Raw genomic sequence first — 26,487 nt, 5'->3', positions numbered from 1 at the left:
TGGACCCTTCCTAACTATCGGATCATCTAAGCCGTTTAGGACGCAATCTTGCATCCGAATGTATGGTTAACTACAAATAAGGTAATGGTTTGCTTGACCTTGTAGTAAATACAAAATATAGGTATTATATTTTTATTTATATGAATATTGTGTTTATTATTTAAATACTAAATAGTTTATATATAAAACATGATTTACGACTTGATTCACTAACTCAAAGGCGTGATTGTTGTTATTGTTCAATAAAAATGAGTCATGATGATAGTAGCTTCAAGACCTAAACCTCATAACTAATGAAGAATGGGTTATGAATCTACATAAGGCAAGTGGCAAATATTTCACTTTGTTATAGAACATTACATTTTCTTTTCTTCAACACCAAAACCTGTTTGTGATAGCATATTGCATGTAGTTTCCCAAAGCTGAAGTGCTAACTTGGAATTTCTTGAAAGTGCTGAAGGGTTGAGAGTCCTACCTTTTCCTCCAAAAAAGTACACTCCAGATGTTCCCTGCAATAAATATTATTGAGTTTATTATATTTCATGCATGACTATAACAAATGATCAAAAGCTATAACACAAGAAGTTGGGTATTATATATCATATACAAGTGAAACATTTCTAGTTGCATTGATAATAACATATCCATTTGACTATGATCCTTGATTAGATGTTAGTTGCAAACTTTCAATGATACTTGACTGGTTAGCAGGACCAATGAAGCACTAAAATTAAATTGAATTGAAGGAGATAAATATTGGAATCTCAAATGTTGTAGTCAAAACTAAATAAAGAATGCCATCAACTTCAAAGAAATATCAATGAAAGAGCACAACTAGTTACATGGATAAATTATTCAAAACAATGGTGAGGCTGAAGATATGCCTCTATGAGACTATGACCAGGTCCAAACGACAAAAAGAGGACCGCAGAAGTTATGGAATATTTCAGGGGATTGCTATAAGCCCTTCAATTTTATTTTCGATGAAGTTCATACGATAAATGAAGGAAACATAAGGATGCTAAAGGGTATATCCCAGCAATTGGAGGTGAAATGAGTGTAATAAATGAGCAACCAGTATAAGGCAACACTTTTTTTGTACCTCCTATTAGCAAACAACTATTAGTTAACTGAAGATGATAAGCCAACTCAGACGGTTTGGCTATGTACAATGCAATGAACATCATAAATTCACTGGCCAAGAGCTATCAGCCGCTAAATGTTTTCGGGGAAAATGGAGGAAAAAACAACAGCAAATAAAAGTAACGGACAACGCTCCTCTAATGTGCATGAATCTAAACCAAATTCTTATGTTGGTTAATTGATTGAGTATAATAATCTCAACCATCATCATATTCAATGGTCTAGATTGATGTATGTTAAGCAAATTGTACATTAGAGGAGCCCAACCCAAAACCAAAAGTAACCAATTACATAGGACATAATGGCAAATGAGAAATCATTTCAGGTTCAAATTTTAAAACTATACCCAAACATAAATGTGTGTGTATTTACATACATACATTTATATATATATTAATGTCTTGCTGCTTAATCACACAGCAGTACATGAGGAACACAGCACCAAGAAAGAAACATTTCATATCTTATTGTGATCATGCATGTTATATTCCTTTTTTTCTCGGTGAATTGTTATTTTCCTATTTTATGATATATAAAAAGCCACAAAAGAGCTTTCCAGAGTTAATTTGCATGAAAATTTAGAGAAACCCATTGTACTTGGAAGTGTGGATTTAAAATATGTGTGCACATCAGCACGCGTATACATGCATATATTGTTTAAAACTTTTCTGTTTTCCAGTTTCATTCCTGAATATATTAATTCACTCCAACGCTATATCATCGGAAGAAATTACTTGCCAATATATCATTTCCTAAGCGCGGTTGAAGCTAAATTACTATCACAAAATGTAAGCCCTAAGGATTAGGATAGTGCATCAAGCAAAAACTTGTCTTACAACGCATAATAAATACAGGTGATGGAATAATATGTATACAAATTGATTGATCCAGAACTTTTTCCCAATTAGAAACATCAATGGCATGCATTAAAAATGTAAAATTGTCACTAGCAAGTACCACTATGAGAGTACTTACCGGCGGAGCAAGAGCAGCATCAATAATAGAGCTAGCCCCACACTCGGGGGATTGCAATACGCGTAAATGTCTTAGTGCAAAGTACGCCAAACAAGATAGGCTGGCAGGAACTTCTTGCATGATGTTTGTCTGTACAACTCCAGGATCTGCAGCGCTATAATAACACAGGAAGTGAAAGTTTAGGTGAAGTAGAATCCATGATTAACAAGAATAAAGCTTAAACAGAAAGTTCAATAGAGAGGCTTATATTAGATCTCAGCCCTTAATTTTAAGCTCGAAACCAGAAGAGAACTACAGGTTTGCCAAACATTAATGCATGACTTTCATTCATGGCATAAGATTGGTAGGCAACCATAACTCATGGGTTGACACTAATAAATTAATTAGTTAATTTTTTGGAAAAATTGTATTAAGTTAATGAATTACAATTTTTTTTTAATTCTATATAGAAATAAACATACCACAGAATACAAGGCAGCAAAAGGAAATAAAACTAAGCATGTCTGTAATTACATACGTGACAAAGATATGATGAGATTTTTCCATCAGGCAAAGTTGTCGGTGAAGCTCAAAGGTGAAGAGAAGTAAGCATACTTCAACAAAAATATATGCAAGTTAGGAATTTAGGATTAAGGACTAAGTACATAAGGTAATCTGCATAAACTCATCCATAATTTGAACCTTACATTTGGAATACTCATAGACTTGAGCATATGGATATTGTTTCGAACTAAAAAATCTATTTCCAGATACAGTTCCCTCATCAACCTGCATATCAGTAACTAAAGAAAAGAGCTTGAGCAGCAGAGCGGGTTCTATAGGAGAATTGCTGTCGTATAGAAGATGTGACTCAATTTACAGAAAAAGGGTCAAACTCGAAGAGTTTTATCACCAGACAATAACTTCAACAAATAAGTAAGGATCATAATGATTATCCTACCATTTCGATGAGTAAAGGATGTTACATTCACAATTTTGGAAGATACAGGGCTGCTTCCAAGAAGTGGTAATAGAAGCTTGGTTAAAGCGAACGCACCAATATAATTTGTACCCATCATCCTGGCAGAAAATGTAAAACACTTCTTGATTCTAAAAGTGACACAAATTGTAAAGCTAAGATACGACAAACATGGAGGGAATAACTATAAAACAGCTTAAGACTCTGTATCAGAGTCACATAAAGAACATACGACAATGAAGCGTTGACAACCAATCCCTATCCTCATTAGATGGGATTGGCTACGGGATCAAACAAAATCATAATATTTTATCATAAATCATTTCCATAAATAACTATACTCTGCAAAAAACACTTCCATGTGTCTTTCTCAGGTTTCAGTTCCATAAAGTTCCATGTTTATCATGTAAAGCAGCCCTACATTTAACAACTACTTAAGAACAAATTATTAGCATTCTGAGAGTAAATAGAATTTGCAACATGTGGCCTATGCATCTGTGTTGTGTTATGCAGCGCATGAACTAACACAAAAGTTATTTAATGGTAAAGCTAAAATTATTTAGTAATAACATGGGAGGTTAGAAAGAAAAAAGTGTGTATTACTGATCATATCCCTCAGTTGTCACTCTAGGCGATGTTGCAAGTATTCCAGCATTGTTTATCAGTATTTGTACTGAGCAGTGCAAATCAGAATCCAAAAGCCACTGCCGCAAGGACGTTTTGAACTTTATGATCGACTCTATTGATGACATGTCAACCTGAAAACCTTTAAGGTGGGCATCTTGATTCCGATCTTTGATCTTCCTTATGGTCTATCAAACAATGGGAAACAATGGCAAGACGAATAAGATATTTATGAAGTATGAAGGCATCATTACTATAATGTTAAGAGTTAATATAGAAGAATACCTCCAACAATAACTGCTGTGATCGTCCAACTGCATCCACAATCGGAATCTTAAATATACATTGCAAGGACTAGAAATCTAATATATGCTATTTCGTTAGCCACATAGAAAACTACTCTAAATAACACGGATACAATACAAAATATAGATACGATATGAAACATACAAGGATAAGATAATTTTCTAAAATTATAGGACACGACATAATTATAGTATAATGTATATGTTTAAAATTAACAAAAATGCAAATACAAATCTACATGTTAAACACAAGCATAGCTATTATCTTGAAGTGTCTGCTTCATAGAAATCAATTCTAGCATGTTCACAAAAGCAGAAAAGAATACAAGTATCTAGAATCAAACAACATGAACATATAAACAGTTACCAATCACAACAACATATCCTTCTTTGGAAAGGTCACGAGCAGCAGCTAAACCAAGACCAGATGTTGCCTACACAAACAAATAAATACAACCAAAACCATAGAATGAAATTCTCAGTCAAATTAAAACCAATACCATACATATGCATCTAACTATAATTCCGGGGTGGCCCAGTACACGTACTGATAGGGTAGATGTACGCAGTCTTAACACATTTCCGGCTAAAAAATAAATAAACAAACAAAGTGATGGGGCATAATAAAGTTTTGATTTTGAAGCAAAAAATAGTAGCTTACACCAGTGATGACGCAGACGGGTCTATGAGGTATTGTGGAAGTGGGACACCTTGGATAAGATTTGAGTTTTTGAGAAAAGATTGAACTTTTAAGCAATTGGTAATGAGATAAGAGAATAGAAAAGGTCCATAGCAACGCCATTCTCAAAAATTGAAGAGAAAAAACGAAATAGAGAGCCACCCATAAGTCCTTTATCGACATAAATTTTCCCTTTTGAGAAAATATTGAATCTTTGGCTTCAGTGATTGGAAATTAAGAAGAAGAAGGAATGACAGAAGTAAAGAGTGATTTCCTAGTGTGGATTCAAATAACATTTTGTGATGTTTGAGAGCGGTGAAGTTGGGTTTGTTTTGAGCGAGATCCAAAACCATTGAAAATGTCAACATGTTTTTTATAAAAAAAATTAAGATTTCTTATTATAATATGTTATTTGGGTAAATATGTTTGGCAAAAAAATAATATATTGTCCCTTGCTTTTGAGAATAATAAAAAAACGAAACTATTCAACTGGAATATGAAAATGTGACTTAATTGGTCAAAGTATAAAATTTATGTGGTTGGTGTTAAAAAAAACTTATTTTATGATAGTGGATATAGACTCTAAAATTATAAATTGTAAATTGTTAGTACTCATATTAAGAGATAGTTATTTTTTTTGACTAATAAAAATATAATATGTATATTATTTTATTTAGTTTTACGAATATTTCTATAAAAATGATTGAATATAACATATATCATTTTTAGTAGTTGAAGGAAATAATTTATCTACTTATATCAAAAGATACTTTATTATCATGGAACTTTTGAACTTGTATCATGTTTAAACAATTGTATTTTAAAGATTGGGAGGTTTTTTCAGCCAAAAAAAAAGAGGTTCTCAAACTCCCACTGTGTTATTTTTCAAACTCTTCATAAACCCTCCTCAAATCTATCCCACTGTGTTATGACATGTAAATTTTTATCCATCAAGACTTTAAATTATTGTTTTATAAAATAATAATAATAAAACTATTAAAAGTCACATTTTCATCACAATTTAGGACTAGAGACTCTAGAGATGATCCAGCTTTCAGATGACCCTTATTGAGAGGATTACTAACATTGTTTAAGCCAAACACTTGTATATCAACTTGTTATTTTCACTCCATCTACTATGAAATTTTGCATTTGTTTTTATGGTTTAATATGTATACACTAACAGTTTAAGTATTTTTACACTATTATTAAATCTTCATCACTCATATACTAGCTATTATTGACTTTCAAATAAAAGTATTACAAATCAATAGTGAATGATGTGCTGTCAATGTAAAAAACTTTACACTGTCAATGCACAGATTTTAAACTCTTGTTTTATAGTGTAAATACAATGTAAAGATTTATATACAATTAGTACATTATTCGTCATTCATTTTTAAAAATAAATAGTAGATAAAATAATAACATTATATAAAACTCATACGCGATTAGTGTATACATGTTTTTATTTTTGTTTTTAATCAATGGAAACAATAAGTGTGATCTAAAAAAGCAAAACATATCATCAGCAAAACAAGGGTCCCGAATCAAGTACTTTCAAACACATCTATAACACTAGCAGAAGAGTATTAATGATGATGATACACCCACCTTTTTTATAAGAGTGGTATATTAGCATAAACTATTTCAAACATAATTTTGGGCCCAACCAATATGGTTTGATGGTGGATAATAATCATCATATTAACACCTTGCTAGCCCATTCAATATTCTCCACAACTTCAATAAGATTTTTCAAATATTTTCCACTACAATACAATTATATATAAATTATAAAATACTAACACCTCTTCTGACATCGGCACTCTAACATTTAACTGACACGTTTCTAGTACTTGTTCGACATTCTAAATTGACTTGAACACCTCTCTAAAACTTGTCTCGTTTTATACAAAGAATTAAAAAAGATGAAAAGTGGAATATATAAATGACACAAAAGTACATCTCAGATTAGCCTATTTTTTTCAAAATTATAGAAAAGTTGTTCGTTCTTCCATTGTGAAATTAACATGTTTCATTTTTCTATGGGGAGAAAATCTCAAATCATTTATCAGGAACGTATAAACGTTACTCGGATATCAGAAAGAGGTAAATTGAAAAAAAAATCACTCATCCAAACCATTATAATATTAATTTGTCTTTGTTAAAATAATCCACTCTTTTGGTAAAAGACTAACTGTATCACATAAATAGGATCTAGTTTTCTCCAACCATTTTGTTTTCCTTATTATAATGATTTCATGCAAGAACATTATTAACAGTACTCGATCTTACCCTATCATTTGATGCAGACAGTAATATTCACCCCCAAGCCAATTTAATCACACAAAAATATTTGTTAATTTTGAAAGATATTTTTTATAGATGGACAATTAAATCTACATCATTTCTTCGTTCTCAATTTTATTTTGCATTTACTTGCTGTGTTAAAAACTTCAAAGGCCATTTTCTTTCTGTGTATACAAGCCAAGCTATCCTCAACAGACGAAAAAGTATGGCAGGGCTAAGTAGAAACTTAAATTAAATTTGGGTAAAAATAAGTTAGAGAATGTGGTCTGAATAATGGTTGGGGAACGAAGAATTTTAAATGCAGAAACACGAAACATAGATAGAGAAGTAATGAATAGTACCATATAGAATTTATTTGGAAAAGTTTTTTTTTTAATATATATGAACTGAACTTACGAGCCCTTCTTACTGCAAAGGCAGGCTCATGCAGAAAATGCTAATTAGGAGGAATGTAATGCGAGAAAACACATGCATGGAGGATCTAAATTCTAAAAGCTATTTTTCTAGGAAGGTAATACATATACACGTCTATGTAAAGATTTATACATAATCATTACATCATCCACCATTCATTTAGATCACTTTTCTGAAAAGTCAATGATGATAAAACATAAATGGTAGATGATGCAATGATAATGTATAAAACTCATATACTGATAGTGCATATATATATATATATATATTTTTTTTTTTTCCTCTTTTTCTAGGGGCACAAGAATGGAAGCAACAAAATGGGGAGGAAATTAAAACCTGATAGATAAAAAGCAATGAAAGATATAGAAATTGTCTCAATGTGTACTTTCAGGAGAATGATGTATCCGGCTTAAAATTAGCGACTCAGACTCATTTGAACCAGGCATCAAACCATCACAAACTTTGGGAGACCCATCCTCTAAAATTAAGAGGTTAACCTTTGTGTCATCACCACAAGTTGTGGCTTTGCTATTCATGTTATCATCATCTTCCTGCAAAGCTTGGGCCAACACAGCTTCACTTTTGGATGCCAAAGAGTAATTCTCCTCTTCATCGCTTGATTTCACCGTATTGGAAGTGACTTTATCCTCATTCTCACACAAAGCCGTTACAGCTTCTTCTTGGTTCTCATGAACAGAAGATTGACCAGCTATGTCCATCTTCGGAGAATGGGTAGAATCATAATCTTGCTCCATTTGGTTGCAGGTTTGATTGGTGTGATCTAGATGATCATTTGCAGGAGATGAAGCTTTCATTTTCTCCAATTCTAATGCAGGTATTAGCACATCTGTTGTTCCCTCAGAAGCCGGAATAGAAACCGTTTTATTATCCAGACTGGAAGCAGGTAGTGAATCATCCACTTCCATCTGGTTGGATGGCGCAATAATATCTAACTCCCCCTCATTAGGTAGTTTCACCCTCTGCTTCTTGTAAATGTCCATGGCTCTCTGCAAATTGGAGAAAATCTTCACTCGTCAAGAATCCAAAAAATTCACTACCTATGCATTCATAGGAGTGAAGCCGACAAAATTACAAGATCTGAAAGTTCAAATTCAGGAAGAAAATGCAAATTTTACATTACCGATAAATACTTTTACAGCAATTAGAGGTAACATAAGTATGATCATATTGTTGTTAGAAGTCTGAAGGAAAAACAAGCATTACTCATCCACAGAAAGTTAATGCAATCAGAATTATAACTGATCAAGTAGTTTTACCTGGAAGACAGAATTATTGATTTCTGGAAAAAGAAACTGCCTAGATAAAGTGGCAGCATATCTCTGTTGTGCTCTCCTATCATTCTGCCAAATCAAAGATCGGGAAACTAATAATGTTAGGGATCATTTGTTACAAATACAAAACGAAAAAAAATACAGTTCTAATTTGGCCTCAAAATTAAACACACATAAAGAACTCAATTTTTGGTTGAAAGCTTTATAACAAGAAAGGAGGCCAAATGTTTACTAGAATATATACCTTCAAGAATGGTTGTGTACTAGCATCTACATCAATGGATGCATTCTTGTCAGTATTCAGAGCACACATACACTGGTTATATAACTCTGGCAATACCAGGTCTTCTGAAATGTCAAGTTTCAAGAGGTAGAAACGGCTGAGAAAAGAAGTACTATCACTTTGTGTCATATCAGGAACCTTTTCAGGAATAGCTCTGGAAGAAGAGTTCAAAGGTATTTTTGTTGGAAAATTGAGACTGGCCAACTTTGTTTCAGGAGATTTCTCATGAAATTCATCCCAGTTACGTTCATCCAGAGAAATCTTAGTAGACTGATCAGTCACACCATTGTCAACCAGGGTAGGAATAGATTCCTCCTTGCAGGTTGGGGAGGACAAGTCCTTCTTTGAATCAGAATTCTGTTCATTCCAAGTCTCTGAACCAGATTCCCAACCATGACTATTTGTTGAGTGCCTGTTCCTGTCCCAATCAGAACCACCATACATGTGAGGATCATCTCTGATGATACCATTATTGCTATCCCACCCATGCAAATGAGCGGGTACTGTACCATCCATCATATTTTGCCACCCAATCGGTGGGCGCAAGTGACCATGAAACCTGTCACCATCAGCAATATGGTAAGGAATGCCAGCATGGTCCATTGGAGGCCTAACACCAAAGATAGACTGAGATGTAAACTGTGGCATCATTGTGTGAAAACCTCCATGAGCTGGACCAGGTGGAAAGGGAACAAATCCATTTGGTATGGGAGAGGTCCAGTTCGGAACTGCCCTCCAGGAATTGCCACCATGCACTCTTCCAAAACCAGGTTCACTATTTCTTCTGTATCGATTATTGGAGTTATCTCTAACATCATCCTCCAATGAAACCATATAAGGTCTATCTAGTGCAACCCTGAAAGCAGGTGGAGGAGGAACCAATGACGCATTGCTCTGACTAGTCCTAGCATAAAAAGATGAATCTGCACGAGAGGGCTCGTCTAACGGTAGTTTCTCAAGCGTCAACTCCCGACCAAGTCTATCATCGTCTCTTGCATCAATACTATTCCTCCTCCCACCGTCATCCATTTCAACGCTCCTCTTAACCCCACTTTTATTCACATACCTGCGCTCGATGCTTGTTGATGAAGGAGATCTTTCCATCAGGCCCATTGGGGAAGCCTTGGCGCAGGAAGACCTTTCAGTTGACAATTCTGCTACAGGACCTTCACCTATTTTAGTGGATTTTTCTATTAATTTGTATTTAGGGGCTCTCTCTGATATCCCAGAGTAACCCTCTCTTGAGAATTTGGTTCTCTGTTCTATTGTTGAGTCTCTATACTTTGGATCTTCAGCATTAGCATTTCTGAAACATGGACAAAATGGCAGCCAGTTATGATAGGTCATGGTTTCCTGTACCAACAAGCTTCCACGAGCAAAGAACAAAAGTCTGACCTGACCATAAACTATAAATCATGCAAACAACATTTTGTTCGAAACTTTCATCAACAAGCTCGGGTTTATTATTTAACTATGCCAGCCAAGCCAGATATTTTTTAAATCGAATTTCGTAAACCTCATTGAAAATTTTGTTTTGAAACTAAGTTATCTACATAAAATGCCTCAAAGTCAGAGGTAACCCTTATAAATTTAAACAGTTTTGAAAAACTAAATTATTAACTAACATCATAAGATGCATCAAAGGTATCTTTACAGACAAAGCTGGTAATCATTAAAGACTAGTATAGAGTAATCATTAAAACTCCCTCACAACAAATTACTCATGACAACTGTTTATCAGCAATGACAGTATAAGATGTCTTAAAAGCAACAATACTCTGATAAAGTACGGAAAACAAAAAATGCACAAACCAACTTTCCGAATTGGGAGGAAATGCCACCTAAAAGACAACTCCGAAGTCTCAACAATAACTTCCAAATCCTCAACCAAACTTTCACGGAAACTAATAAGTACCTATATTCATCCCTGCCAATATGTGAGTTTGAAGCAGGAGAAGATCTGTGTTTGTTGCTAGTCCCAATTGAATCTGCATGTGCTTGGTGAGGTTGGGATCTCCCCCTGTCAATATCGGAATCAGCTCTACTGTTGCTCAAACTCCTCTTCTCTGCATCAGAATAGTGGCTCTTCACAACTCTAGATTTAGAGTCACTATATTCATCAAGGTCATCTAAAGTTCTTTTCTTTGCCCCTCCCTCTTTGCTTTTAGCACTTCTATCATCCAAATGTGAACCATCACGATCACGGTGACGACCACGCTCTCTGTCTCGGTCACGATCATGATAATCACGATCACAATCATAATCTTGATCCCTGTCATAATCATAATCACGCCCACGGTCACGTTCACTGCGGCGCTCACGATCACAAACATACTCAAAGTCATGATCCCATTCTCTTTCTCCATCACGGTCACGATTGTGGTCCCTGTCACTCTCTGGGAGCTTGGTTCTCTTCTGTCGTGATTCTGAGCTATTTTTCTCTTCCCTTGCATGTTTATCATCCAACCTAATGCTGGCGTGACCTTTTGAAGGACGCTCATCTCGTTGCTTGTCATGTCGGTGTTTGTTCTCCTTGTCCATCTCTGCCCTATACTTATCTCTATATTTATCATCTTTTCGCCTGTCATCCCTCTTCTTTCCATCCTTGACAGTTTCATCCTTATGTTGACCATAAGCATCTCCAGCATCATCTTGAAGCTTTCCACCATCATCATAGTCATCCCTCCTCTTCCTCATTCGTCTCTCAAGCTGGTTATCAAATTCAGGGCTTCTTAACTCATCTATTTTCCTGGAATCTGCAACAAAACAGCCACATAGATCAAAATTGACTACCCTTCTGGGGAAATCAGAGTACATTTTGTCTATAAACGGTCTGTGACATATAATGTCCATCATAAAAGGTGTTACAAGGAAGAATATGAAATAATTAGCCCCAAAACATTGCACATCATAGGAGCAAACTTACTTCATCCATTGAGATAGTGAGAATGGAATGTTTCAAGAGATGTTATGACCAAATCAAACCAACACAAACAAATATTTAACCTTTCAAATAATTCACATCCAGATAATTGCAACTGTCGGTTGTACAATATTGCCAGATTTATATCAGCACGACACCCATTTTAGCTGGTATATGAAAGAGGAGATGATCTGTTTTGTTAATCTTTTAAATTGAAAAGAAAATTCACTGACTTCATTCCCAAATGACACAACTTATCTAACAGGGAGAAAAGCTATTCTACCTCATTACAGAAACCATATCAATCCTATCTCATTACAGCTCAAAGGAAAACGCAATCAGCTAGAAAGCATCCTGTTTCAACACAGCACACGAAACGACCACTGATGGAAAGCTATTCCATACTGACAAGTTAAATAAGAATTTACTCTTACAGAATGCAAGCTGCCAAAAAAACAAGGTAGCAAGAGGACACTAATAGATGTGAACATCATGCACAAACTATATTCAAACATATGTAAACAAGAATCAATACTCATTTTGGAAAAATAGACTCGCCGTAGTCACAAGGTTGCTAGGCCAAATGACCATTTCTAATATAGCTAAAGATCAATTCAAGCAAGACACCAATTCAAAAACAATAAAACATGAGACAAGACTAAATCTGCAATAGAAATATTACTGCATAGAGTACATTGATCACTCCGAAAATGACGAGGCATCAGAATTCAAGATCTCACGAGAGAAGAAAATGAGGCTAAAGAACCTTGTTTGCATCCTAACTCGTCAATGTTGCCGCTGATTTAAACTTTGGAAATTTCAACTGGCAAAATTGAATATGCAATCATATTAATTAACTTTGACCATTATAAAGACCTACCATGTCAACCAAACCAATGAAATTTTGGCATTTTGATATAACCATATTAATATCTAATATTGAATTTGTTTGATAAAAATACCTTAAATTTACACCTAAGTTCAACAAATACATTGCCCATTGAACCACGGGTGGACATCTGCTATCCCAAAATAGTGTGCCACTCCATGTGCCACTGCTTGTGATTGGTCAGAAAAATAATTAACTATTAAAATATTAATTTAAATATATTTTTTCAACCAATCACAAGCAGTGGCACATGCAGTGGTACAGCAGATGTGCTCCCTTGAATCACACCACTTTTTGTCTAATAAATTTGCTTTAATTTTCCTATTAACTGATTCAAAACTATTTTTAATTGTCAGTCCATACCAGGAATAAAAAAATATGTGCCATTAATGCAAGCTTTATATGCATGAAGTGTCGACAGAAATAATTGGGCATACATATGACATGTATATACGAGGACAGATCCGTTTACAGATGACTTTTCACTTACAGCTAATCTCAATCGTTGATCTTAGGTTCATCCAAAGGTTACTTTAGTTAAAATCGCAATCAGGATTGGATTAAAATAAGAGGGTAAGCCTTGTGACTTGGAGATCATGGGTTCAAATCCTAGAATCCGTCTCTTCACTTCCAAATGTAAGGCTGCGTATGTATACCTTCCCAAGACCCGTACATATACCATCCCAAGATCTCAGTAAGTGGGAACCTCGTACACTGGACTGCTATAAAACAATGATCCAATGCACATAATTAATCGTGAACTTGTATTTGTCATTAACGAATTGTGGAAAAATAGTGAGATGGTACTTTTTTTAAAAAGATACACCCTTACCCATGAACGTGGAACCACCCCAATACTCAAACTCAGTCATTATAATGAGAAAACACTATCATACAATCATCCATCATTCATATTTTAATCATCATTGACTGTTAAACGATAATGATGTATTGACTGCATATAAATTTTTATAATGAATGTGCATAGATATTACACTTATTACTAATTAGTTCAAAAAATGAGTCTAATCATTATTAACACAACTGTAAAACTTACTTCAATTCGAAATAAGTTATAATACCAAAAATCAAAGCAGAACACAGAGTTAGCACACATATGATAAACAAAACACAAATCAATTAGTTCAAGTTAACTTACCACTATTGTTTTCAAACACTTGCTTACTCACACGTGGTTGCTGTTGTTCTTCACCATCAACAACATCAACCAATTCCTCACTTCTCCTATCCTTCAACTTCCTCTCACTTTCTCTACTCTCCTTTCGCCCCGACGAATCCTTATTATGCTTCCCGCCACTCCTCTTCACCTCTTCACCCTCCTCTTCCCTCCTTCTACTACTCTTCGAATCCTTCTTTGTTGATTCTCCTCGATCATTGTCCCCTCCTCCTCCGTTCCACCTATCTCCACTACCGTCCTTGCGCCGCTTCGACGAACCACCGCCATAATCATCGGAATACTCTCCCTCCTTCGAATCCACCACCCTCCGCTTCTCCACCTTTGCGGCGGCGGCGCTCTCCTCCTTGCTCTTCCGATATTTCACGCCGGAATCTCTCTCGGAATCGGAGTACTCCCTCTCACTCGCATCACGAGAACTATGCTTGCTCGATTTATGCTTCGAACTTCTCGGCATGGCGGAATCAAAAAAAATCAATATCGAAACTCTAAATTGGAAGGGTGAATCGAAAACAGAAACCCTAATTTGATCGGAGTAATCGATGGTTGAGGTTGAATCTGAGAAAACGGAACCCTAATGGAGAAAGAATGAGAAGAAGAAAATGTAACGAATGAGAAGAATGGATCGAAGAGAGAATAGAGAAATGGAACGAATGTGAGTAAAATTACGAGATTGTCCAATAGGGACACGAGTGGGTGAGGGTTAAATATGGAACTTTATGTAAAATATTTTGAGTTCAGAAGAAAAGTGCAACAAAATCAAAAACCTCTCTTTCTCTGGCACAGTATTTTCTGTGGCTTTTGGTTTATGAGCGTGGATGAGGATAATAATAATAATGATTGGAAAATGAAAAGGTGTATGATGTGACGGAATTGCCCTTCAATGATTTGTCTTATGTCGGTGTTGTCCCTGTGCGGCGCGGGTTTACTGTTTCATTGACTCTAAACTAAATTAGGTTACGCTGGAATATCCAATTAAAATACGACGCGTCGTTTTGTATGGATATCGAATGGTCCTCAGTGTGTGCAGTGTGAGAGAGTCTAGTCTAAGTTTAACTTAATGTGATAAAAAAAAAACCTGTATGAATATGTAAGCAGAGACAATCAGGAAATTTTTTATAACACATTAAAATTTTATATTTGAAATTTAGTTATAAATAATATCAAGAAAAAATATAGGTTTTCGCACAAATTTTTCTCTAAAAAAAATTACTTTTTGTTCTACCCCGGATAATTTGGATGTTCTCCATCCCACCCCAAGTAAGGCCCTACGTTTAGTCTCACTTGTGCTTACCTGCCTAGAGCGGGCTAAAAGTGCCATAAATACTTCTGACACTCCATTAATGTCTCTGGTACCCTATTAATGTTTATGACACCCATTAATGTATCTGACACCCCATTAATATCTCTGTCTTCATAATCCATGTGTTGCACGCCCTAATTACTTATCAATATTACATTTGCTATGTCGTCTGCACTACCACCTACCCCTGACAAGTCGACAAATGACAACCTGCAAGCAAAGTAGAGACAATCCAGCATATCTCGTTGTACCCGCTAGGTTTTGACCAATGACTGGATGCCATGTCAACAATCTCATGCTCTATAAATAAGGAGCTCACACATGAAGTGTAATTAATTTACATTCCTTCATTTATTGTTACACTTATTGCTCTAACTTCTCTCTTATTTCCTCTCATTATTTCTCTAAAATACTCAACAAACTTGATTGTCGGAGAACCTTTTCAGGTACCTCATTCGGCGGGTCTAGACGATAATCCGACCAAGCTATCTGATTTCTTGCATTCTGTCGGACACCTACTATCGACCAATCTTCTTCCATTGTCGACTATCCCTTCCTAATACAAAAGCACATTGGCGTCGTCTATGGCTTACCTACAACATGATGATCACCCGTAACCAAGCCCAACCACCAAGCCAAGCAGAACCGCTCAACACAAACATTCCCCCAAATCACGACACCCCTTCTACTGACCCTCCAGCACTAGTACAACTATCTCAACAAGCCAGCCAAAGCCATCCACCAACCCTACCCCAGAAGCACCTACCACCCAACAACTCCTCCAAATGATCCAAACTCAAGGCCAAATTATCAAGCAGCAAGCCCAACTACTAGCCGAGCTTCGCCAACATAGACCCGAACTCAGTAATGGACCCTCGTGACCAGTTGCCGATGAGCACTCCGTAGAGTCTGCCGAAGCTTCCAGGCTAGTAGCTCCACCAAACACGAAAACCACTTAGATAACCCATCCCTCCAACCATAGTTCCTCATGAGCAAGACACCCTTTCATTGAAACAATCATGTCTTCACCACACCCTAAACATCTTACCCGCTCAAACAACATCAACCAATATGATGGAACAAGTGACCCACAAGATCACTTAGATATCTTTGAAGCCTCAATGCTTTTCCACGGGGCGACTGACCCTATCTTGTGCCGAGTCTTTCCCCTCACTCTGAAACACGCTGTTTTGTAGTGGTTTACACGGCTCGCACCAAATAGTATTGATCAATGGGCCATTCTCGCTAACGGATTCAACATCCAGTTCACAGCAAGCAAATAACAACCCCATTCTTCGTACACCTTGTCTGGTATATGGCAAGAGTCACATGAACCCCTCGGAGGCCATGAAAGTACGCACCTTGAGGCCGGAGGTGGTGGTGCATATCTTGGTAACATGATTGTAGGATGACCTCTTCAGACAAGAATTGGCTAAATACTCAGATCTCACAATGGAAGAGCTTCGATCCAAAGCCCAACAGTTCATTAATCTAGAAGAAACTCATCTTAACCGCCCACCATCCGAACATAGAGAATATCAATTCCCTTCACGGGAAGCCAAACGACCAAAAACACATGAACACCCTCGAGATGATCCACCCCGACAGCCCAAAAAACCCAAATACACCTCCTACACTCCCTCAACGCTAGTCGCACCAGAATCCTGTAAGAAGTTATGACCAACCATTTAGTCCAGCTCCCCAAACCCAACTCAGGCAGAAAGCTGAGGACCTAGGACCGCTCCAAATATCGTGTTTTCCACACCTTCTTTGGACATGTAATAGAAGAATGTACCCAACTGAGGGACACTATTGAAGACCTGATTCAAGTTGGGCACCTCCAACAATTTATTGCTCGGGCCCGCTAAGGGCGATCACCACCTTCATGTCGATCTAGTCCTCCTCGGAGACGTTCCCCCCCCCCCCCCCCCCACCCAAAAACTCAACAAGAACATCCTCCGAATAGAGACTAGGGAGACCGGTACCACTCCAACAATAGGCGACAACAAAGTCTAGTAAATAAGGGTGGAAACAGGCCATGCCGCCTATCAAGGGCCTAATACCTAGCCTATAATAGGTCAGACCAGACCTTCTTAGTAAACAGGTCAGGCTTAGGCTTCTCCGGAAGCCTATTTAACTTAAATAGGCTAGGCTCAGGCTTTTTAAAAAGCCTATTAAGCCTAACAGGCCGGCCTATGTAATGTTATTATATATTTATAATTTATTTTTTATAATATGTACAAAAAAACTAAATAATAAATTTTTATGTAAATCCAATATGACTTAGAGAATGGACTATTTAGTAATTGGACATTTAGTTGTTGAGAGTTGGGCTTAAATACATAACCCTACCCATGTAAGTATGTAATTTTAATTGAATAAGTGTGTAACCTGAAATTGCAATTTGCAAGTAAAAGTGACTAATCCTAAGAAAAGCAAGTCTCAAAACAATCCTAATCTATACTGCCTCACCTTCAAAATCTCATATGAGAGTGACTAATTATTTGTTGATTGTTACCATCTTCTCATCTGAAAGCATAGAAGATTAACACAGCTTTAGGTAATTTCTCTACATAGAATCACGTCTGTCTTATATATGCCTGTGATTAACATACTGGTTTAGTGCTGATTTTAATAAGTATTTGATATGACGCAGTTGTATTTTTTCTTATATATGCCTCATTTGTATTTTTTTCTCTACCTTCTTTCATTCAACTATAAACTTATGATTCTAAATATGAAGTGGGATGTAATTTGTGAAAGTAAAAAAGTTGCAGTTTTGGAAAGTGAGTTATTTTTAGTTTCAAAATAGCACAAAATAGTAGCATGAGTTTGTGAGTTATTTTTAGTTTCAAAATAGCACAAAATAGCAGCATTAGACTTGAGTTAATATAAGGAGCATGCAAAAGAAGTTAAAGTTTAATTTTAACCAAATTTTAGTCTGCATCTAAAGTTACAGGGTTCCTAAAGTTTAAGTCTACATCTAAAGTTTAAGTCTAAAGAAGTTAATTTTTTTAGTTTCCACCTATTTGTATTGGCTAAAGAAGTTATTTTAACCAAATTTTTAAGAAGTTCACAAATATAACTTCTAAAAGAAGATGCAAATATAACTTTTAAAGTGATTCTACGAATGTGATTTTAACAAAGTGAATTTTTGAGAAGCTGCAAATATAACTTTTAAAAATAGATTAACTTATAAATTCTACAAAAGTGATTTCCCCCTTATATCATCAAACTAATAATAGATTAGTTATAAATTAAAAACTATGCTTCAAATATACTATAAGGATAATCCAAAAACTGAATATGTGATATACAAGTATGAATATGCACATTAATTTCTAATTTTCTATTTGCTAACCCTGTGAATATTTTTATAGGTAAGAAAATGTCTAATCCACTTGAGGGTACAAATTCATCTGTTCTTACCATTGTTACTGAAACTACAGCAGAAAATTCAAATCAACAACATAATGTCGAAACTGCTTCAGTCAATTCAAGTGAGCAAGTGGATTGTCCCATTAAGAGCAAGAGGAAGAGGACTAAAACATCACCAGCTTGGAATGACTTTGATGAAATTGAATTTCCTGGAGGCATTAAGAAATCTTAATGTAAATTCTGCAAAGAGAAACTAAGTATTACTAGAAAGGGTTGGAGCACCAGCCACCTGCTGCGACATATGGAAACTTGCCAACAAAAAAGGATGCAATTGGCTACTAAAAAAAAGCAACCAGTTATTCCATTTCGACCTAACTCAACTAATCCGTTTATGACTCCAGGAGCTAGGTACTCTAATGAGAAGATGAGAGAAGCACTTGCTACTGCAATTATGATGCATGAACTTCCTTTTAATATGGTTGATGCTCAAGGTATGATGTGGGCATTTCAATATGGAATTCCAGAATTTCAGAAGATGTCCCGTAAAACAATAAGAAATGATTGCATAGCATTTACGAAGCAGAGAAGAAATGCTTGAAGGCGTTGTTAAGAAGTGTGGGCAAGATCAGCTTGACTACAAATATGTGGAGGTCAAATCATCAAGTTGCTGAGTACATGGTCATCACTGGTCACTTCATTGATGCGGGGTGGAAGCTTCAGAAAAGAGTTTTGAGTTTTGTGAAAGTGCCTGCTCCAAGGCGTGGGGTTGATGTTGCTGATGCTATTTTCAAGTGTTTAAAATCATGGGGGATTGATGAAAATGTCTTTTCAATTTCGGTTGATAATGCTAGTTATAATGACTCATGTTTGAAGACCCTGCAAGAGAATCTATCATGTGACTCAAGGTTAGTTCTTGATGGTGCCTTGTTTCATGTTAGATGTTGTGCACACATATTGAATTTACTAGTGCATGATGGCCTTAAAGAGATCAAAGATGTCATTTATAACATTCGAGAAAGTGTGAAGTATATCAATCACAATGACTCAAGGTTAAAAAAAATTTGTGATGTGATTGAACAAAAGCATTTGAAAGAAAAGGAAGCTTGTCATTGATTGTCCTACTAGATGGAATTCCACATTTGATATGATATCATGTGCTCTAAAGTTCAAGACAGTCTTTGCATCTTACAAAGACAAAGAGCCTCATTATAATTATGCACCTTCAAATGAAGACTGGGAGAAAGTTGAAAAAGTTTGTCGACTTCTTCATGTCTTTAGTCTTGCCACTCATGTGATTTATGGTAGTGAATATCCTACTACAAACTTGTATCTTGCCGAAGTTGCAAGGGTAAAAGATGTAATTGATAAAGCATCAGAGGATGAAGATCACTTCATGAGAGAAATGGTTGTGCCAATGAAGATAAAGTTTGACAAATATTGGGGGGAATGTAATCTCTTGATGACCATTGCAAGTGTTCTTGATCCTAGGTGCAAATTCCAAATGATCAATGTATGCTTTCCCTTAATATTCAAGACCGAAGAAGCTTCCATAGCGAATATGAACAAGGTACGAACTTCATTGCAAGAATTATATTGTGAGTACTCTTTGAATATGAAAGTGACTTCTTCTAATGAAGATAACAACACCGCTACAAACCCCTCATCATCACAAATGCCAAAATTAGTTGTGCATACTGGATTTCAACATTGGATGAGCATAATGCGAGAAAATGAAGCAATCCCCCCAATGAAATCTGAATTGGATGCATATCTTGATGAACCTGTTTTTATACCTACTAGTGAATATGGTGATAGTTCTTTTAGTGCATTGGAGTGGTGGAGGAGCAACTCCATGAAGTATAAGGTCTTATAAAAAATTGTTGCAGATATACTTGTTATTCCAATCTCTACATTAGCATCAGAACCCACATTTAGCGCTGGAGGAAGAGTAATTGATGAATATCGTTCAAAATTGAATGAAGAATCTACTGAAGCACTAATATGCGGTGAGGATTGGCTTCGTAGTAAGTATCTTGTGAATAAAAAAGAAAAGGTAAAACATCAATATTTTTAAGTTTGTTATTTTAGTTGGTTTTAAACTATTATGTGCTTTAATATATTTTATTTTTGTTTTGAAGGAGCATGAGGTTGAAGAAGATCAAAAGGAAATTTACTTGAAGATTTAAACTCATTTGTTGGATGTTATTGACTTTATTTTTAGTATTATTATTACTTAGCAATTTGAGCTCTTAGACTTGATGGAGTTATGATCGAAACATGGAATTGTTTTGATGTGATGTCTTTTGGATGGTATAACATTTAGACAACACTACAACAAATTTAGTATTGTTTAGATACTATTTAGATGTTATTTAGAAATTTAGTGTTGCCTTTTGGATATTTTTTGGGACAACAGTATCATATTTGGCAATTAAGTTGTTAACCATGTTAAACATTTGTTTTGTATCTTCTAATATATTATGCAAAATACTCTTAAACATTTGTTTTTTGGCACCATAAATCCTTCCAATACAATATGCAACATTGGAGGATGATGGAAATAATTGTGGTAACAATGTAAAAAATTTCATATTAATTGTCATAGTCATATTAATTTTTTTTAGTTTGTATATAATGTGTTGAGTTCCTTGCTTTAACAAGCTTTTAAATAGGCTACTAGGCCAGACCAGACTTTTAAACAGGTCAGGCCTAGGCTTTGAATTTTTTTAAACAGACTAACAGGCCAGACTCAGGCTCATATAAGCTATATAGGTTCGGCCTGGTTAAGGCAAAGCCTGGCCTGGCCTGTTTCCACCCTTACTAGTGAACATCAACATAATATCAAGCAGATTCGCTGTTGGTGGTACTTCCAGAGCTACCCAGAAAATGTATGTTCGAGAGGTCATACAATCAACTGTTTAGAACGCTCGCCAATATCATGACCACCAAGCGGCACCACCAATCTCATTTGACGTCCGTTATTATGAAGGCGTCATCCGCGGTCATGACGATCCCTTCGTCATCACCACCAAAATGAATAATAAGAAAGTTGGAAGGTTGTTCGTCGATCAGGGCAACTCGACATATATCATGTTTCAAGATTTGTTCATAAAAATGGAACTCAAGGACAGAGACATGTTACCTTATGATGGACAATTGGTTGGTTTCACCGGACAAGGAGTCACTCCCTGGGGATACGTTGACATATAACTTACTGTTTGAGAGCAACCCTTAACCCGAGCAGTCCAAGCTAAGTTCCTAGTTATTGATTGTGTCTCTACTTATAACGCCATCCTCGAGTGACCAACGCTGAATCATCTTGAGGCAATAATTTCCACCCCACATCTATGCACGAAGTTTATCTCGATCGACTTCCAGGTATGTATTGTCAAGGGAGACTAGAGAGCACAAGAAGTTATTATCAGATGAGCCTACGTCCGAAGCATACTTCAGTACAGTCACCACCCCCAACGAAAAGATAGTGAGGCGTACACCTGGTGGAATTGGATGCCAGAACGGACAAGGGGGAAATCCGCCCTCAGTTAGAGGGGGAGAAAACCTACCTTCAGCTTGGTCCCTCAAAAGAAAATTGGTGTATATTGGCAACACTCTTGACGAAGCTCAAAAATCAAGTTGGTCAAATGCTTGAAAGTCAACAAAGATCTTTTTGCCCGGTTTGCTGCAGACATGTCGGGAATTAATATAACGCCTATATTTTTCCTAATCTGAATTAGGATTTTGCTTAGTGTATTAAATTAATTTTTATTATATAATTGAGAATATATGTGTATTTAAAACATGGTACTAAAGTGTAATGTTTTTTAAATCTATTCAAATAATTTTAGAACATTCGTAGGGGATTTTGAATATGAGTATGATATAATATATTAAGAGTAATATCATAGTTAGATTGATTCTTTTAAATTATAAGATTGTTATTAATTTATCAATCCAAATTGCCTTATGACTAATATAAACTATTAGAATAATAATAATAGAGAATATCTTTATTAATTGATTAAAATAAAAAAGAAAGTAATGCATTTTTCCCCTTTCTCTGAAAACCAAACAGTAACATTGGGGAGGAGGAGAAGAAGAAAAGTGGTGAGTCATTATCTTCTTCCTCCTTGTTTTTCTTTTCCTTTCTCTCATTCTCTTTCTTTCTCTACTCCTCTCTACCTTCTATTGAGTGAAGCTGTAGCAAAAAGGTGAGTTTCTTTTGTTGGTATTTTGTTTTCTTCTCCAGTTTTTAGGATGCATGTTTACATTGGCATCAACAATAGAACATATGATGATCATTGTATGTTAATCTATCATTTATAGATACTATTTCACATGATTATAGTGACTTTATGTTGATTAGGGTTAGTTTTTCCTGTTTAGTTTCTAATAATACACTTATTTTATGTTAAATTGGTGTGTGTATATATATATATATATATATATATATAATTTTACATATTCATGCGGATTAAATTACAATGTTACATTAGTTATGTGCAAAAATGAGTTATCAAGATAACTCATTGTTTGGGTATAGCTACTGACCTTTTATATGAGGTTGTTTGAGTACTTCTATTAATTAGTACTGGTATGCTGCTATGATGATGTTAATGTCATCAGGAATTGGTTCTAGTGTTGGAGGAACACAAGTAAGCTTACGCAGAGCTCAAGCACCTAACCATAATACTCAAGGTGAGAGAGACTTTATTCTTGGCCCTTGTGGTCTTGGTCTATGTGTCATAGCATGGTCCGATGACCTCAAAGTCGGATGCAAGCTTGTATTACCTTTGTTTTTTTGTGTGTATAATAATTAATATTGATATAGTTAGTAAACCCATATTGAGTAATGGTGTGATGGATTATGTGAATGTTGTGATATCCTAAGTATATGTTTGTAAATAGGGTGAATGTTGTGATGAATTTGTAGTTGATGTAGTTGAAATGAAATGACTGTTGTTGATGTTACATACACTTATGTATGTACATAAAAATAGAATGGAAATGTAGTTTCAGTACATATAAAATGTGTTTGACATACATACATTCATCATAACATTTGAGGAAGGTTTGTGGCCGAATGGAAAGATTCAAGATAGTAATATCTTGGGAAATGAATAGGGGTGGTTAATGATGGTGATTCACCATGAAAACCTTGAGGGTTGCTTGGGTAGGGTAGTCCAATGATGGTCCAGGTTGATCCCCTGTAGATTAGGATAGCCTTGCTTAACCAAGTGATTTCTGACACCCCCTTAGAGTTATCTAGATCGGTGATAGAGCTCCTAGTATGAGAGTCACCTGGTCTGATAGGTGTACTTAGTTATTGTATTATATCATACAGTGTAAAATGGCATAACTCATCTTGATGAATAAGAGAAGAAGAAGGTTGAACAAGGAGAAGAAGAAACTCTTTGATTGCATTAATGCTTTAAGAGATACAAAAGGGAAGACACACTGTATTGAATAATGCCTTGATTCATTTATTATTCAAGGGAAACCCTTGCTACTTATATACAAGAACTAAAACCAGAAGGAAAACAGAAAACTGCTATAAAAGGAAACTTACCAGAATTAACAGAAAACAGAAAATCAAAAAATTGCTAAAAAAAGGAAAGAATTAAAAACAGAATAAGTGAATGATTTGGATGATCATTATTGTTTGATGCTGTGGTGATCTTCTTCATCTTGGCTATTGGATGTCTCTTTTAACATCCCCCCACAAGCTTGCGTGTGAATGCTTATCATACCAAGCTTGGCTAGCAAATGGTGAAAGGGTAATGGTGAGAGAGATTTGGTAAAGAAGTCTGCTATTTGAAATTTTGAGGAGATGGGTAGGAGATGAAGAGTGCCATTTTGAACCTTCTCACGAACCACATGGCAATCTATTTCGATATGCTTGGTTCTTTCATGAAAAACTGGATTTGTAGCTATGTGGAGAGCTGAATTGTTGTCACAAAATAAGCTGATTGGAGATGTGTGAGGTATGCTCAGATCCCTGAAAAGATAGAGAAGCCACTGAGCCTCACAAGATGCCATGGCAAGAGCTCTATATTCAGCTTCTGCTGAAGATCTTGAGACTGTATTCTGCCTTTTGCTTTTCCATGAAATCAATGCTGAACCTAAGAAGAAACACCACCTTGTGATTGATCTTCGAGTATCAAGACAAGCTCCCCAGTCTGAGTCTGAATAGCCTTTGATTGTCGTTGTGTTGTGTATGGGAAAGTATAGACCTTGAGCAGGGGAATTCTTCAGGTATCTTAGGATTTTGAATGCAGCTTGATGATGAAGATCTGTTGGGGTGTTGAGGAATTGGCTTAGGCATCCAACAGCAAAAGATATGTCTGGTCTTGTGTGTGTAAGATATAGCAGCTTCCCTATGAGTCTTCTGTAGGGTGTAGGATCTTTGAGAGTCTCTCCTGAGCTGATTTGGAGTTTGCTACTGTAATCCATAGGTGTTGATGATGGTTTGGCAGCTAGTAGACCAGATTGTTGTAGAAGGTCCAGTGTGTACTTTCTCTGATATAGAGTGATCCCTTCTCTGCTTCTAGCTACCTCCATGCCTAAAAAGAATTTGAGTTTGCCAAGGTCTTTGATGTTGTATTCTGAATGCAAGACTGACTTGATGTACTGAATTTGATGTAAATCATTACCTGCTAAGACCAAATCATCAACATATACTAATATTGCAGTGAATTTAGAAGCAATTTTAAGGAATAGAGAATGATCAGATGGACATTTTGAATATCCAATTGTGATTAGGGTAGTGGTTAGCTTATCATGCCATTGTCTACTGGCTTGTTTTAAGCCATAGATAGATTTCTCCAATTTGCAAACAAGTTTAGAATCTTGGATGTGAAGTCCAGGAGGAGGCTTCATATATACTTCTTCTTTGAGATCACCATGTAAAAAGGCTGTGTTTATATCCAGCTGATAAAGGTGTCAATCATGAATAGCAGCAAGAGCCAATATAACTCTAATGGTTGTCATTTTTATGACAGGGCTAAAAGTCTCCAGGTAATCAACCCCTTCTGTTTGGTTGAAATCTTTGGCAACCAACATTGCCTTGTGTCTTTCTATAGAGCCATCAACATGGTATTTTGTTTTGAAAACCCATTTACACCCTATGGCTCTCTTTCCAGTAGGTAAAGTAGTTAGGTACCAGGTATTATTCTTTTGGAGAGCAGTTAATTCAGCTTTTATAGCTTGTCTCCAACAATCCTGCAAAATGGCTTCTGAATATAGAGAAGGGGTAGGACTTAGAGAGATAGTGAGGGAGAAATGTTTATGTGTTGGAGATAGGTGATCATAAGAAATAAAATCAGAAATAAGATATTTAACTTGTGCAGGGAATGGTTGGGTTGGATTGGAGAGTAAGGCACAATGATAGTCAGCTAGGTAATTTGGGGTTCTTCTAGTTCTTTGTGAGTGTCTTGCATGCTCAGTGTTGGGCATGACAGAATTATCATGTAAAGAATGGTCAGTGTTGATGGCAGAGCCTGTGTTAGTGATAGGTTCATCCCAGCAACTCAAAGGGTCTTTGTCATGAATAGGAAAGATAGGTTTGTTTTCTTCAGGATTGGACTTGGTGAAGGGGAAGATGTGTTCAAAAAATTGCACATTCCTTGAAAGAAAGATTTCATTACTGTGAAGATCAAGAAGGATGTATCCTTTTGTTCCCTGTTGGAATCCTAAGAAAATGCATTTTCTAGACCGTGGGTCAAGTTTCCTTCTTTGAGAGACTAAGGTTGAGGAATAGCATAGGCTACCAAATACCTTCAAATGTTTAATATCAGGGAGGGCTTGGTACAGTTCT

At 35.9% G+C, this 26,487-nt stretch overlaps 3 protein-coding genes across 6 annotated transcripts; all 3 read right to left on the bottom strand.

Annotated features, from left to right (window-relative positions):
• Positions 266-5,016, bottom strand: LOC109343511 (dehydrogenase/reductase SDR family member on chromosome X-like). The gene is made up of 9 exons (XM_019581846.1): positions 4,667-5,016; positions 4,373-4,439; positions 3,986-4,014; positions 3,680-3,888; positions 3,059-3,177; positions 2,805-2,900; positions 2,636-2,711; positions 2,119-2,272; positions 266-509 (listed from the first exon to the last, which is right to left on the bottom strand). Exons 1-9 carry the CDS (start codon positions 4,865-4,867, stop codon positions 357-359), a joined length of 1,104 nt encoding a protein of 367 aa, XP_019437391.1. The 5' UTR covers positions 4,868-5,016; the 3' UTR covers positions 266-356.
• LOC109343510 lies at positions 7,326-14,786 on the bottom strand. Of its 4 annotated transcripts, none has more exons than XR_002107223.1 (6): positions 13,958-14,786; positions 10,902-11,742; positions 8,948-10,292; positions 8,689-8,772; positions 7,733-8,418; positions 7,326-7,505 (listed from the first exon to the last, which is right to left on the bottom strand). XR_002107223.1 is itself a non-coding variant. In XM_019581844.1 (6 exons), exons 1-6 carry the CDS (start codon positions 14,448-14,450, stop codon positions 7,786-7,788), a joined length of 3,363 nt encoding a protein of 1,120 aa, XP_019437389.1. In that variant the 5' UTR covers positions 14,451-14,786; the 3' UTR covers positions 7,730-7,785. The 4 variants fall into 4 exon arrangements, 3 of the variants coding, with proteins under 3 accessions (XP_019437389.1, XP_019437390.1, XP_019437388.1); XM_019581844.1 differs by lacking the exon at positions 7,326-7,505 and having other exon boundaries at positions 7,730-8,418; positions 8,948-9,987; positions 10,021-10,292; XM_019581845.1 differs by lacking the exon at positions 7,326-7,505 and having other exon boundaries at positions 7,730-8,418; positions 10,902-11,061; positions 11,110-11,742.
• LOC109342372 (uncharacterized mitochondrial protein AtMg00810-like) lies at positions 24,327-25,550 on the bottom strand. Its single transcript, XM_019580366.1, has one exon. The coding sequence runs from the start codon at positions 25,548-25,550 to the stop codon at positions 24,327-24,329; it is 1,224 nt and encodes a 407-aa protein (XP_019435911.1).

This window comes from Lupinus angustifolius, chromosome LG03 (genome assembly GCF_001865875.1).
Source record: "Lupinus angustifolius cultivar Tanjil chromosome LG03, LupAngTanjil_v1.0, whole genome shotgun sequence".
Taxonomy (NCBI): Eukaryota; Viridiplantae; Streptophyta; class Magnoliopsida; order Fabales; family Fabaceae; genus Lupinus; species Lupinus angustifolius.
The sequence above is the reverse complement of the archived record's forward strand: the minus strand, read 5'-3'. Positions and strand labels throughout refer to the sequence as shown.

Bases quoted from the DNA above. Each gene is read 5' to 3' on its own strand.
- LOC109342372 (XM_019580366.1), bottom strand. From the start codon at position 25,550: ATGAAGCCTCCTCCTGGACTTCACATCCAAGATTCTAAACTTGTTTGC.
- LOC109343510 (XM_019581843.1), bottom strand. From the start codon at position 14,450: ATGCCGAGAAGTTCGAAGCATAAATCGAGCAAGCATAGTTCTCGTGAT. The intron at 11,743-13,957 runs GTAAGTTAACTT...GTTTTGTTGCAG, and splicing joins AGTGTTTGAAAACAATAGTG to ATTCCAGGAAAATAGATGAG. The intron at 10,293-10,901 runs GTACTTATTAGT...TCCATGTTTCAG, and splicing joins ATTGGCAGGGATGAATATAG to AAATGCTAATGCTGAAGATC.
- LOC109343511 (XM_019581846.1), bottom strand. From the start codon at position 4,867: ATGTCGATAAAGGACTTATGGGTGGCTCTCTATTTCGTTTTTTCTCTT. The intron at 4,440-4,666 runs GTAAGCTACTAT...TTGTTTGTGTAG, and splicing joins CCGTCTGCGTCATCACTGGT to GCAACATCTGGTCTTGGTTT. The intron at 4,015-4,372 runs GTAACTGTTTAT...TTGTGGATGCAG, and splicing joins AGGATATGTTGTTGTGATTG to TTGGACGATCACAGCAGTTA.